Source organism: Cibotium barometz, chromosome 19 (assembly GCF_041138505.1).
Source record: "Cibotium barometz isolate CiBa-2024 chromosome 19, ASM4113850v1, whole genome shotgun sequence".
Taxonomy (NCBI): Eukaryota; Viridiplantae; Streptophyta; class Polypodiopsida; order Cyatheales; family Cibotiaceae; genus Cibotium; species Cibotium barometz.
Window position 1 is genome coordinate 17,448,366 of NC_141064.1, and position 15,473 is coordinate 17,463,838.

Genomic DNA, 15,473 nt, shown 5'->3' on the forward strand with positions numbered 1-15,473 from the left:
CGATTAAGCATAAACATAGACACTGGCATCTATCTCCAAGCCCAACCAAACACCATCAACCAACCTCCTGGGAATTCTTCCATGTCTCACTTTCCTGTGTCTTGGACATGTGCACCTTCATCTAGGACTAAATCAGTGTTTAGCCTTGCACAAAGTTGCCTGATTCCCACACCACCACAAGATCAAGACACACGCGATGGTTTCATCCATGCGCGATGTAGTAAGGGTGGGTGGGACATGGGCAGCAACTATATCTTAGAACCAGCCTGAAGCTCTGATACTAATGTTACATGCGAAAGCTCTGGGAGTCTTCTTTCAACCCTAAACACCATCTCGGAACATGCTGATGCAAAACGCATGCAGAAGCAAGAGAAGAGAGAGAGAGAGAGAGAGAGAGAGAGCTGAGTATTCAGTATATCATATAGTTCAAAAAGGTACAACAGTCTTGCCACCCTTGGCTTCCTTCCATGAAAAGGTGTAAACCCTAGTCTAGGCCTAATCCTATGATCCAGCCCATTGCTGGCCTAAACGATGAGCTTTTTTGCCTTTTATAGGCTAGAATAGACATATTGAACTGGCCGACTGCTAGCTCCTGGACAACCAATATTCACCTTGCTGCAGCCGACTGGACATACACCTGTATATGCTGGCCGACAGCCATCCAAGTCCACCAATAGTAAATCGCTTGCCAAATCAGCAACACCTGCTCCAAAATCTGGCTCAAATCTATCTTTATCTTGTTGCCCCTTCAGGATTAGCCTCTATCTATCTTTATCTTGTTGCTCCAAAATCTGGCTCAAATCTATCTTTATCTTGTTGCCCCTTCAGGATTAGCCTCTGAGTTCAGCCAGTGCATGTCATGCACACGACAATCTCCATCTCCAATTCTTGAAGAGAGTTTTTTCATACATGCATTCTGTCTTCTTCCTCCATTAGAATCTAATTGTCAGATAGAGAGCAGCATGTCAAAAAAATGGAACAGGGCAGATCCAGGTGCATACTCATGGGCTACAAGGAAACTGCAAAGCTTAAAACATGTGAAAGAATAATTAACCATCAGGGTTCTTCTACGGAAGCTGTCTTCAAGTTCACCAGACGCCCAAAGACATCCTAAACCTAGAGCCAAATAAAAATCTCAATGCAATGCGGGAATCAACCAAATATAAGTTCTCAATAGACATACTTTGCATTTCACTTCATACACCTATCATCACTGGATCTCCTTCTGTATAAATATCTATGCATCACATTTTATTTACCTATTGCTCTCTCTTAGAGATAAAAATTACAATGTTTTCTTGCTGTGACAAACTCTTTCTTACCATGAAGTGTGCACGTGTACCTGTGCAGTTTTTTTTTTTTTAAAGCAAAAAGCACAGCATTCAAATATACAATGTTGTATACGATGCCATTCCATTGAGCACCAAAGCTAAGAAGTCCCTTTGACATTACACTAAGAAATATAGGCAGATGACTTCAGGACAACAAAGTACTCCCATCTCCATAGCATGTTACCTACATATTAAGGTGACAACATGACACCGTATAAAATATTTCAATCTTCAGTACCTTGCGACCCAGTAAGTCAATAGAAACAACCACTTTTTTCTTGCGAGCCTCTTCTGCCAATTGAATCTCTTCTTGACGCATCAAAATAGCTCTCTTTTCCTGTTGATAAAGGTTCCTTCAGCAACCAATAGCTGAAAGCATATCTTGAGCACTCAATAATAGAAAGAGTAAAGTGGTGATGTACCTCTTCAGAAAGCCATGTAGTTTCATCAACCTGAAAGTAGTCACCTTGATCATCAATTACAGTTGTACGTTGTGATGACGTGCGCCCGTATTCAACAAGCCTATTTTTGAAGGCTTGTGCAGCAGCCTCAGAGTCAGAGATTGGCACATTGATACCTTCAAGGCCTGCATATGTACTTCCTTCAAGAAGGACAAGAGATCCACAGAAATTACAGGGCCCCTCCCCTTCCTGCTCACAAACAATCCTACCACATGAAAGGCAATTGTTCACCAATTTGTGCCTAGTTGCCTGGCAAGTGCACGGAGCTCCCCTGGAAATAAACATCTTGCCCTCTGCAGCCTCAGCAAGTGAAACCCCTTTTCCTCCTTTCTTTACTTTGCTGCCTCCAGTTTTACCTTTAGACACTGGCCCAGAAGATCCATTTCCATTGGAAGTATCAGCAGCTGGGGAGCTGATTTTACTTTCTGGCATCATAACCCTTGTTTTTGAGGATTTGGTGATCTTTTTGCTTCCAGCAGACCAACTTTCATCCATTTGAGGTTTAACATACACACGCATGCCATCTTCAAGACCACCTTCATCTTCTGAAGGCCCCTTAAATCCACGTCTGTTAAGATATTCTGTAACAATGTCTTTGCAGTTCTCTTCCCCTAGCATGTTCTGCATTTGAATCATAACACATCAAACGAGAAAAGTCAGATTACAAACATGCTGAGCATTAAAAATGTGACTTCCACTATAGAAATGGTAGTAATATTGAGTGCAATTTTGCCCTCTGATGATAGCAGCAGGCCAGGGTGCCCAGCTGCCAACAGGCCCAAGTCATAGAGCTTTACATGCTTCATTTCCAATCATCCAAAGAGTTTGACATGTCGAAATATTAAACCCATCCAGTTTTAGACCCAGCTGCGAATGAGAGCATCCACCGAAGCTCACAGAATAGACCCTCTTTGACAAATTAAGAGACCGTGCTAGGTCAGACAACATGTTCAAGTTATAATTATCTTCAAGATTCTTGATACAAGATTCCATGTACATGGTTAGGGTTTCTCACAAACACAGGTGGGTGACAAGTACTTTTAAGGAGCAATTCTATGATCAGTTTCTTCCTCCGCACTTTGAAAAAGATGTACGGAAGGAATGGGATTGGTTGACACAGAATGCAGGGGAATCCGTTTCTTCGTATGTTTCAAAATTCTGGCAGATTCTTCTCAAGGGTCACACCTTTCATGACTATCAGTGAGGACAAGAAGAAAAGGACATTCGAGTCAGGCCTGCAATGAATCATCCAAAAGAGCCTGGCAGTTTATCCTCACAGCACTTTACAGGAGCTAATAACCTCAGTCACTATTTCCGAGCAACTGCATGGCAAGAGAGCATCAAAAAGGCAAGAACTCAACTCATACAAAGGAAAATTCAGAGCTGGAAATGAGCAAAAAAAGGGTGGAGTGGAAAGCCACCTTAATTTATGCCTAATGAATCCAAGGATAAAAAAAGGGAGTTTTGAAAAGAAGCCGGGAGGTAAGAAGGATAATACCAAGCTGTCCAGACAGCATATTTTTGAATGCATGAAAGAGGGGAAAAGTTTCTTATGTGGCAATAAGATCACATGAAGTCACAATGCCCTCAGAATGTCAAAAAGACTAATGTGTAGGATGCAAAACCAACGTGAATGTTATACCCAATGTACACGGGAATACTGCACACGAGTCCAAGAGTAGAATTTTATGCAAGGCTTGGGGCAAATTGAAGGACCAAACAGCCTTGTTTCTTTTTGATAATGCCTCTACTAATAACTTCATATCTATTCAGATGCCTACTTCCCTTGGGTTAAAGCCTGAGGAGTTGTGTTACATACTCTGCACTGTAGTGCATGGTGACAAGATGGCTCATCATCATCAACGCAACATTGTACATTATTAGCACTTTTTAGGATGATATTTCTCATACGCCATGACCCCATTGTAATCCTCAATCCAAGATAAGTCAGGCACAAGCTACATAGGTCATTCTCAACCTTAGACAGTCAGTCAGTCAGTCAGTCCAAGTCCCTTAACCCACTTGAAGAGATGCATTCATGCATGTAGAGTCAGTAGAAGCCTTAGGGTTTGCATTAGAAAGCACTCTACATAAAGCATAGCGTTCATCCACTGCATTTAGACCATGGCAAAAGCCTTCAGATACCATCTAGCATTCATTAGAATTCATCCAGTATTATTCCCATAATTTACAGCATTTTTTGGGCATTTTTACATCATTTATATATTTTAGCCAGGACAAATGCAATCGGTCAGCTCTGTAGCCAGCCGACCAGCATCACAAGTCCATATAAATAGCTGAGCATATAATCCATTCATTCATTCATATCATAGCACTCAACACTTGGAGCCTTCAGCACAAGGAGCATAAGCGATTGCAAAATTCAGCACAACAGCCTTCAGCGTTTTCCTCATCAACATCTAGGAGCATCAACGCTTGAGCAATTCAGCCTCCTTTGGTAAAACGTAGCATCTACAGCATTTAGCCTTCAATACCCCTTGCGTTTTCAGCATTCATACAGTTTTCAGCACCCTCATATGCATCGTTGTGCTACAGCCATTTGGTGAAGGTAAAACTCAGCATTCATACATAGTCTAGAACAGTCCCAATGAGCCCCTTCTCTCAGCCTCAGATTTGCAGCCTTCCTACATCCATTGGGAAGAGTGCATAGGCTCGAGATTGGTCATCATTGGTGCTTCTAAAGCCATGTACAGTTCAGCCCGACTCTTGGTCTTCCGAGATCTTGCGTTTGGCTTATCGTCAGTCCACCGTCAATCTCTTCAAAGAAATAAAGCAAATACTATTCCGGTAACAGGATAGGTGGCCCTTCAGTCGGTAATTCGGGACCCCATACGGTGTACAGTTTCTCTCTCTCTCTCTCTCTCTCTCTCTCTCTCTCTCTCAAATCTCTTAAAGTTTGAAGTCTTAAAGTGGATTGCTAAACTCGCGAAACTCAAGATACAAAAGACGGTGTGAGCATTTGTGTGAGGATCCTCAAATTATGAATACTTCCGCTGCATGTTACATTGGTATCAGAGTCAGCTTGTACACACACACACACTGTATCGTAGCGTGTGGTACTAGACTGTGACGACTGCTTGGGCTTGCCTCCGTTCATCTTCATTTCTTCATTTTGAGCAAGAGTCAAAGCCCGGTCATGTGTACTGGGTTCAAAGTTGCGAACTGTGAACCAGATGTTGGGATCTAATCCACGAATGAATTGATCCATCTTGACCTGCTCAGATAGCCCTAATTGTTGTGCTAAAGTGATAACCTTTCCAGAAAACTGAAGCACAGCTGACTCGTTCTGTTTGAGTCCATAGAACTCATCTTCCAAGCCGGTCATATATGGAGGCGAGAGAAATCTAGGCTTTAGGTCATGAATAAATGTATCCCAGCTAAAAGCTATGACACTTATGGTTTTACCTGGGATACATGTATTCATGACCTAAAGACCACATTTCTCTCGCCTCAATATATGACCGGCCTGGCAGATGAGTTCTATGGACTCAAACAGAACGAGTCAGCTGTGCTTCAGTTTTCTGGAAAGGTTATCACTTTAGCACAGCAATTAGGGCTATCTGAGCAGGCCAAGATGGATCAATTCATTCATGGATTAGATCCCAACATCCAGTTCACACTTCACAACTTTGAACCCAGTACACATGACCGGGCTTTGACTCTTGCTCAAAATGAAGAAATGAAGATGAACGGAGGCAAGCCCAAGCAGTCGTCACAGTCTAGTACAACACCCCAGCAACAGCAATCTGCTACGCAGCCAGGGAAAGGTAATGCATCTTCTAAAGACGCTAAGAAGGACAAGAGTAATAGCTCTAGTTCAGGGGGTAAGAAGGATAAAGAATCTAAGCCTAAGAAAATCCTTGAGGAAAAGGCTAAAGAGCAAGCATCACTGGAGGTTATCTTCCTCCAAAGGAGCAAAGGAAATATTAGTCAAAAAATAGATGCTTTTTCTGTCATACCATAGGGCATGGTAAGAAGCATTGCCACAGATGGCAAGCGGAGCAAGCCTCCAAAGCACCTTCTGCCACAGATGCCACAGCATCTCCAACTCCTCTAGCCCCGCCTACTACCACAAATGCGGTGCAGCTTTTACCTTCTATGCATCCTATGCCATCCATGATGGTATTTGATGCTAAGCACGAATGTGAGAGCGATGTTGCACAGAAAAGCCTCATCCGAGCTTATGGCTCTGCCAAGGACCGGCAGTTTGTAGTCCTATTTGACATGGACAGTTCAGAGGACGCCATCTCTTCCCAGTTGGCTAACAAGATGAGCTGCACATTAGTACCATATCATTTGGATGTGGACGGGTTCACACTTGGTCTCTGCACCCACATATCTCAGAAGGCACAGCAGTTTGTCTTTGAAGTTCAGAAGGCCTCATTCCAACGAGATTTCATTCTCGCCTCTTTTGGGGTGTGACATGATCTTAGGAATCCAGTGGTTTCGTCAATATGAGCCTATTCCCGATTGGGGGCAGGACACTTTTACTATCTCTAAAGGTTTTCCTGAGCCCATCATGATTCGTGGGGATAGAAGCATTCTTGGCATCCCATTGATTTCACACCTCCAGGTCCAACGAGCTATCCGCAAGGGAGCGGAAGGAGCACTACTTCATGTTCGTGCTCAGACATCCTCTACCTCATCGGTAGCCCCTATCTCATCTTCAGTCCCACAGTTAGCAGACCTCATGTCCAGACATCAAGACATTATGCTTAGGGAGGATCTTCTGCTTAGTCTCCCTCCATCACGTCCTGAGGACCATCATATCGATTTGGTCCCTAGATCAGAACCTCCTAGCAAGTTCCCCTATAGTCTTTCCAAGACTTTAGAGGGCGAGCTAGAAAGACAGTTATCTGAGCTCCTCCGAGCCGGATTCGTTCAGCCTTCTTCCTCACCATTTGCTGCACCCATCCTATTTGTCCAAAAGAAGCACGAGTCTGCACGCCTTCGTGTAGACTACAAGGCATTGAATAAACTCACCATTAAGAATAAGTTTCCTATGCCAAGGATTGAGTCCATCAACAGAAGAAAGGGAAAGGGGGTTCTGACAAGAACTCTAAGGATAACGACGAGGATAAAGACAAAAGCAGATCTTCTAAAAACAAGGACATTAAGTGTCATTATTGTGGCAAGAAGGGTCATAAATCACCCCAATGTCACAAGAAGAAGCGGGATGAAAAAGCAAAGAACTCCTCCTCTACAGCGGTGTCTCAGACGACCAAGAAGAATGATAGTATTCTTCTATTAGCAAGTACTCGTCGTGTACTTGCTCTTGTGACTTCTCAGTCGCGATCGTGGATTGTGGATAGCGGTGCTCACTACTCACATGACACCCCATCGAGATTGGTTCGAGGACTTCACTGCCAGGACAGGCGAGATCACTTTGGATGATTCTTCTTCCATGCCAGTGCATGGACACGGCACCATCCCCATCTTCCGCTCTTCCGAGGACAAAAGGTACTTCTCTGACGTACTGTACATTCCAAATTTGGCATTTAACCTTTTGTCAGTGAGTGCTCTTACAACTCAGGGTGCAGAGGTGATCTTCTCTTGTTATGAGATTACCATTCATGATAAGGAGACTGGTAGCATCTTCGCTCAAGGAGTCCAAGATAGTGGTCTGTACAAGTTGACCACTCTACTTTCTTCCGGTTCTTCTTTTGCTCTTTGGCATGCTTGGTTTGGCCATTTGAGCTATCAGCTTTTACAGCAAGCTTCAAAGGATGGGTTGGTTGAGGGTTTACCGACCATCAAGGCTCCATCTTTTGTTTGTTCCTCTTGTTTACAAGGGAAGCAACATCAAGCCGCCTTTCCGAAGGAGGCTACACACAGATCTTCGACATCACTTGCTCTTGTTCATGCAGACTTATGTGGTCCTATGAGTACCGCGTCTTTGAGTAAGACGTACATGCTCGTGATGGTGGATGACTTCTCCAGATATACTTGGGTCTTCTTTCTGAAGTCCAAGGATAAGGCTTTTCAGCACTTTTGTGATTCGAGAGTTGAGATGGAAAAAGAGACCGGTTCCTCGATCAAGGCTCTCAAGACCGACAGAGGGGGTGAGTTTACATCCCAGGAGTTTCAGCAATATCGCAGGACTCATGGCATTCGGAGACAGCTTACTACAACATATACTCCATCACATAATGGAGTTGCAGAGAGGAAGAATAGGACCATTATGGAGATGGCCCGTGCTATGCTTGAGCATTCTTCATTACCTCAACGTTTCTGGGCTGCGGCGGCTTCCACTACTGTCTACATTCAGAACAGGTCTCCTACTGCTGCGCTTCCAGATAAAACTCCATATGAGGCTTTCCATGGTGAGAAGCCCTCTGTTGTTCATTTTCGGGTATTTGGTTGATCGGCAGGTCGGCAAAGTTGTTGTGAGCCGTGATGTGGTGTTCGACGAGACTCCTACATCTTCTGAGGGGGGTGCTGAGCTTCTTCTTCCTCCACCTCCTCCTCCTCCCCCTCCCTCTGCTTCTATTACACCTCCAGCTGTCGATTCTCAGTCAGTTGATGATGACTCTGCTCCTCCTCCAGTGAGTTCGAGCAGATCTGTGCTTGGATGGTACTTTCAGATAGTTCGTGATTATGGGTTACGTGAGCTTCCTTCTGCTCCTCCACCTGGTTCTCTCAAGTGATCTTCTAGAGTTTCAAGGAAACAAATTCATGAGGGCAACATGTTTGTTAACTATGCTCTTATGTCCTCTATCATTCATGGTCCTTCGGATCCCACTTCTGTGGACGAGGCTCTTTCACATGAGCCTTGGCATCGTGCTATGCAGGCAAAGCTGGATGCTATTGAACGGAATGGCACTTGGATTTTGGTGCCTAGGCCACTGCAGCGTAAGGTGATTAGTGTGCGCTGGATCTTCAAATCGAAGTTCCGAGCTGATGGCAGCTTGGACAAGAACAAGGCGAGGTTGGTATTATTTTCTTGGCTTTGAGATTTGGCAAACCCCGAAGGGCATTTTCTTCTCTCAGTAGAAGTACACATGGGAGATTCTTGACAAATTCCAGATGACTGGATGCAAACCAATATCTTCTCCTATGGATACTAGTGAGAAGCTTTCTCTTCTTGATACTTCTCCAAGGATTGATCAGGGACAATATCGGATTCTCGTCGGTTGTTTGGTTTGGTTGACCTACTCCCGATTAGACGTGTGTTTCGTAGTCAGCTTATTGAGTTTTTTCTCATCCAAACCCCGACAGCAGCATTGGCAGTGTGCTCTCAGAGTTCTTCGACACTTGCATGGCACTCTGGACTTTGGCATCTTCTATGGCCAAGGATGCACTCTTCTTGGATGGTATGACTCAGATCGGCTAGAGATCCAGATACTCTACGTTTGACCACCGGTTGTGTTTTTTCACTTGGGTCTGGAGCCATTTCATGGAGCAGTAAAAAGCAGCCTACTGTGGCGCTTTCCTCTACAGAGGCGGAGAATCGTGCGGTTTGTTTTTTTTTTTTTTTCCGAGAAAAGATCCTTTCATTAGTTATAGAAAAAACGCCCGTAGGGCTACAAAAGATCTCTCCTGCTCATAAGAGAAACAGAGCAGTGAATACAGCATGGCAACCCGGGAGACTCTCCCTAGGTGCTGCAAAATACAAGCATCAGTACAAAGGACTGAGAGGCTAAATCATACAATAGGGGGGGGGAAGAGCCAAACAGGTGGCCTGTAGTGCCAACGGGGGGATCCCGCGTGTAAGGTGTAGAAGGGGCCACAACGCCAAGTGGTGTGAAAGGCCTGGCGCCGCAAGATCGCCTCATCCAAGTCTCCCTGGATGCGGTCGTACTATCCTCGCAGGGTGTGGACCAACTCCTGCCAAATCCCACGTACAGTCTCTGCTGGTGGCTCCAATCTCCCCTCAAAGGCCGTAAAGCACCGGGCCCTCCAAGTGAACCAGATGGTGAGGCTGCTGAGGAGCTCCCGTCGTAAATCCCGCTCCTGTGTCCAGCTGGCAGACCAGAAATCCGGTGCTGGAACCAGGAGAGGCTGGCCCCTAATAAATCTAATGGCCTGACTGCCCTGCTCCATCTCATAGCCCATAGTAGCAGGCCCTGACGAAGTCGACCAAGCAGCGGCACCCCACGTAAACATACCCTCTGGAGAGAGGGGAGCCAGAATACGCAGCATCCGCAGCCAAATCTGTTGCGCCTGAGGGCAATCCCAAAGGCAGTGTCTCTGTGTCTCCATAGGGTGGCCGCATCAGACGCAAGCCGCCGGAAGACCGCTGTAAACAAGCCAAGTGCCAACTGCTGAGCCCCTGTGGGCGACCAGCCATTGAAAAGTCGAGATCCTGCGGGCCTGTCGACTAGCCCAGAGCCGAGCCCAAGAATCCTCCAGGAACTCCTGTGAGAGTCCCTGTAGACGCCAATGCCCCGTTGTTGCTGATGGAGAGACCGTCCTCCTCGCCGTCAAAATATGCCGCCCCAGCCGAACAGTATACTGGAAAAAGGTAATCTCTGTGGCCTCAAGGGATGCATAAGGATCGTGCCACTCATACTCCTCGGGGTCCCACTGTAGCCGGGCCAAGGGGCGCGCTGCATATGCCCATATGCGCCAATCCGGGAGCACATCAGCAGGATCGGGGTCTATATGCCACTTTCGAGAAGCGGCGGCCACTACCCGAATCCTTTGAAAGGTGCACTCTGCAACCAAAGGCGACTCCTCCTCCACTCGTTGGAGTCTGCCCTCATCCTGAATCTCAAAGTAGAGGCAACTGCCATCCTCAGTGCAAGCTCTGACAGCAATCAGGATCCCCAATTGTGTAAAGGCTCCCATCCACCGTGGGGTCACTGGCTCGAGAGGCGTGAACCACTCCTCTGTGAGTGCCTCCTGAATATCCTCTCTCATAATCATCCCCCCTCTGAAGTGACTCAGCCTCTCCACCTGGATCTCCTCTGGGAGACTGCAGAAGGCCTGCCAGTCTCCAAAACTACGAGCTGGGCCTGCCACTAAAGGCCCCCAGGCTAAACGAGGCCGAGAACCCAGCATATGACCCTGCTCTGTGCGAGCCGCTGGGCTCCAGATGAGCGGCTGTCTGGCCCGCTCCTCAACACAAGAAGGAGGTCGCTGAGAGAGCCCCGGTCTCAGCAGCTCCCAAGCTCTCAGGGTACTCAAAGCAAATCTGTCCTCCCATCCTCTACTGAGGCCTGTCCTCCTCATCTCTATGAAGATCTAGCGAATCTCTGGTGCCCAAGTGCCCCCTGCTGGGGGCGCCCGAGCCTGCAGCCGCTGCAAGAGGAGCTCTTTCCAAGGCTCACCGCCTGGAAGTAACCCCCGAACAATAAGCTTCCCCAATAAGGCTCTACTCTGATCGACTCGATCTATAATGCCCAAACCTCCCTGAGCCAGCGGAAGTGTAATAACTGCCCATGCAACCTTTGCCCGAGCTGGCTGACCGTCCCGCCCAGACCACAGAAAGTTCCTGATCAGCCTCTGTACCTGGCTGATGCAAGAGCTCGAGAAGATCCAGCAAGACGTAATGTACCACATGGTCGCTAACAGCACCTGATTTGCCACCACCACCCTCCCAGCCAAGGATAGTCGAGCTGTACTCCAATACAAAAGCTTCTTCCGAATGCTCAGAAGAAGCGGGCAATCTGCTGCTCAGGTGACAAATCTAGGCCAATCTGGCATCCCAAATACCGCACAACTGTGCCTCGAGGAATCCATCTAAAACCGGGGTCCGGGCTCCATGCCGGAGTGGGAGCACTACTGATCCAAAAGGCCACTGTCTTGCGCCAATTGATCAATGCTCCCGAAGCTACACTAAAAACCTGGAGCGACTGCTCTGCCCGAAGAAGATTGGCCTCTTGGCCATGCAAAAATAAGCCCGTGTCGTCTGCAAACTCAGCATCAAGCAAGTCCTCCCCCCGGACTGGGAGCTGAAGTCCTCTCAAACCAACCTCCTCTGCCGTCAAATACATGCTCATAGCCTCCGCAAAGAAGAGAATAAGAAAGGGGCCGAGGGGGCACCCCTGACGGACTGATCTGGTCAGCTCAAAACTCGGCCCCCGTCCTCCTGCAATCAACACCTGGCTGCGAGCTGTGGAATACAGAGCCGCCACCCCTCTGATCCATCCTGGCTCAAAGCCCAGGCGAAGCATAGTGCCCTCTAAGAAACCCCAATCAACTCTATCGTATGCCTTCTCAAAATCGAGAAGCATCACGACCAAGTCCTCGCCAAGAAATCTAGCTCTGGCCGTTGCCTCCCAGAAAGTAAAGATGTTGTCAAGGATACTGCGCTCCTTGACAAATCCTGTCTGAGTAGCATGAATCAACTCCCCCAGGAAGGACTGGATCCTCAAACTCAAGGCATTTGCTAAGACCTTGTAGACAGTATTGAGAATCGTAATAGGCCTCCAATGCCGAATATCATCTGATACTCCCTCCCCCTTGGGGATAAGATAGATCAAGCCCTCTGAAAAGCTCTGCGGCATCACCCCAGTGTCCAAAACATGCTGAAAGCCCCTGCGGAGGCCTGGCCCCAAAAGGTCCCAATAGCGCATAAAAAAGGCCGGCGTCAGTCCGTCCTCCCCTGGGCAACTATGTCGCGGGCGGCAGGACCCTCAAGGCCTCGGCAAGCTCAATCTCTGAAAGAGGCGCACCAAGAACCGAACGCATACGATCTATGCACATGGGCCCACACAGTCTGTCTGCAAGCATCTCTGTCCTCAGTGGCTGGCTCCGCTGAAAGCAGGTCTCTATAAAATGCAGTGACTATGGCTCTGATCTCCCCGGGCTCAGTAGCTACCGAACCATCCGGTCTACCAAGCTGACGGACTCCTGCCCGAGCATGGCGGGGTCCAGTGATCTCAAAAAGCTCACCAGTCACTCTATCACCAAGCTGCGTCCACTGAGAGGCCTGACGACGATAGTAAAACTCATGTCTCTGCTCCTCTGCCTCTCTAACCTCCTGGCGTGCCTGGCTCAGCTGGGACACCAACCACTCACATGCCGGCTGCTGCTCCTGGAGGCGCTGTAACGAGGCAAGGCTGCGTCTCAGCCGATGCTCCCTCTCGCGAATCTCTCCCAGCCGTGTCAAAGCTGCAGCGTGCAGAAAAGAGCTAAGCTCGATGAGTCCCTGGGCACACTGGCCTACTGCATCCTGGTCAGAGCACTGACTATCATGCCAGATCCTCTCAATGTCCTCAGCGAGACTGGGATCTGTAAGTACCCTCTCTGGGATCCTCAACTGCAAGCTGGGCTCCCGTGTCCTCTCCTCCCATGTCAGGATAACTGGAGCATGATCTGAAAATGAGGTGCCAGCGAGAATGCCGACGGAGCCCCCTCGCTCCCCTAACCAGTCGCCCACATAAAAGCGATCAATCCGTGATAAATTAGTCCCTCCCTGTCGACGATCCGACCGAGAGAAACTAAGACTGTCCTGAGAACGGGAGAAAGCCCCATGCTGCCATGCATCAGTGATCCTCAGTGTCATGCAAAACCGATCCCAAGCTGCAAGCTCCGTGCCGTGCACTGTAACATGACTGCCTCCCACCCTATCGGCCGGGTCCTCAAGCATATTGAAGTCTCCCCCGACACACCAATGTGCGGCCTCTGGCAATGCATCCGTAACCTGGGTCCAGAACTCTGCTCTGGCACTAGCATGATTAGGCGCATAGACGTTGAGCACGCCCAATAGCTCATCATGCATCCTCAGAATGACATACTGTGCTCTACCAGGCACAAAGATCCCTCGATCAGGCACAATGATCCCTCGATCCACAATGGCCTGCCGCCATACATCTGCAATGACCATGCAAACTCCTCCCTGTCCACCCAAAGAACCAAACCCTGCAGACCAAAAGGTATCCCATCTACCAGGCATCACCGAACCATATCTCCGGATCCTGCTCTCACCCAAGTGGTGCTCCTGCATCATCAAAATATCAATGCTGCCACCAACCTCAGCAACCTCGATAGCGTATAAAATGTGCTCCGCCCAGGCCCTGTACATTCCATGAGATGATCCTCATGGATGACCTGCTGAGGTAGATGCTGTGTCTCAGCCGTGCGGCGGGCCTTCGCAAGCGGCTTGGATGGAGAGTAGTCCCCATCCGAGCGGCTGCGAATCTGCCCACCCGGTGTACTGCAAGAATCCCGGATCAGGCGCCAGTGGTGGCTGTGGCCCATGGCGACTGCCTCCCGCTCTGACAGAGCAACCTCGTGTAAACATACATATCCAGGGTCGCGTGCTAAGTCTGCCACTATACGCACGACCAAATGACGAATCCCTGAGACATCCACACTCCCAGGATCCAAGAAAAAATGAGCCAACTCCCAGAGCCGGCCTATCACATCTGTCACCTCCAGGTCACTCACATGATGTGAAAACTCAACTGCCTGAGTCTTCAAAGTGCTAATAGCGAGCTCTAGAGTCCACTCCCGGTCGCAAGGGCCACAGAGAGGGAACGAGAAGGCCACTACTGAATCAAGTGCCTCCTCCCCGCGGGCCGGAGGTATCACTACATGAACGCGGATGGGTGCTGGCTCATGGGGGCCCTCTGCTCCAAAAAGCCGAGTGAAGGCGTAACCGAAAGCCTCCGATCACTGTCTAACACCGAGGCGACTCAGCCGACTGCGGATAGATGATATCCGTGAAGCCCGGATCGGCATGGCAGGTCTCCTCTGTGGTGCTCGAGCGAGATCGGTGCTCAGCGCCCTCCGGACTGCGGGCGAGCGCCAGGGGGCTGCTAGGGTCTCCCGGGAAGGCGAGGCAGGTGGGGGGGGGAGGAGGGGGGGGCGAGGGGGGCGGAGAGGGAGCCGCTGCCGAGACCGGAGCGGGGCCGGGCGGAGGCGGGCGGAGGCGAAGGTGGAAGCGAGGCAATGGGAGGGGATGAGGGTGGGAGTGGGGGGGGTGAAGGAGGGGGTGCTGGCATCTCCTGGTCCTCAGTCGCTGCAGGGGGCTCCTCCTGGAGGGGAGCAAAGCTGTTCCTCACAGAACCCAGTGAGGCTGAGCCTGTGGCTGCTGCTGCAGCGGTCTCTGTGCGTGCTGCTGTGACTGTCTCCCTCGGCGGCGCCCCTGTCCAGGCTGCCACTCCGAGGTCTCTGTGGCCTGAGCAGGTGTCCCGGAGGCAGCCTGCCCTGCCGCATCTGTGGGCGGGCCATCAGGGGCCTACTGCTATGGTGAGGGTCCAGGTCTCCTGCGAGGGCAGGCCTTGGCCAGATGGCCGACCTGCCTGCATATGAAGCACTGGTTCGGGAGCCCCGAGAACTCCACTCTCTGATCAATCCATCCCTCCCCTATCCTAGGTAGCTGAATGACCTTAGGAAGGGAGGAGATGTCAGACACCAAAACTCTGACGGAGGGTAGCCCAGCTGCTCTGGCCACCACTGAAGCTGCTGTGGGGCCAGTCTCGAGTACCGAGCCCACCAATGCTCCTAGCCGAGAGAGAAGCGGAAGATACTCCCGGCGGAGTCCAGGGAAGCAAACTGTAACATGAAAAAGGCGCTCTCCCTGCTCAGCTGCTGCTGGATCAAAGCCATGCTGCCAAGGTCTGAAGAAAGCCCGAGCACCCCTGATGTCAAGGGGACTCATGGCAAGGACCTTGGCCACACTCTGGGCGGTCTCGAACTCGATCTGATAATGTCCCCGGCCCAGAAGCTGTACGTCCAGGATCTTGCCCACATCTGCAAGCAGGCGGGC

At 49.4% G+C, this 15,473-nt stretch overlaps 1 protein-coding gene across 1 annotated transcript in view; it reads right to left on the reverse strand.

Annotated features, from left to right (window-relative positions):
* The window catches only part of LOC147628284 (transcription regulator/ zinc ion binding protein), a 75,640-nt gene that overhangs the window by 37,044 nt on the left and 23,123 nt on the right, over positions 1-15,473 (reverse strand). The window contains exons 2-3 of the mRNA XM_086813361.1: positions 1,754-2,413; positions 1,570-1,668 (exon numbers count right to left, since the gene is read on the reverse strand). Coding sequence (XP_086669487.1) covers positions 1,570-1,668; positions 1,754-2,413 — 759 coding nt within the window. The remainder of the gene's footprint in view (positions 1-1,569; positions 1,669-1,753; positions 2,414-15,473) is intronic.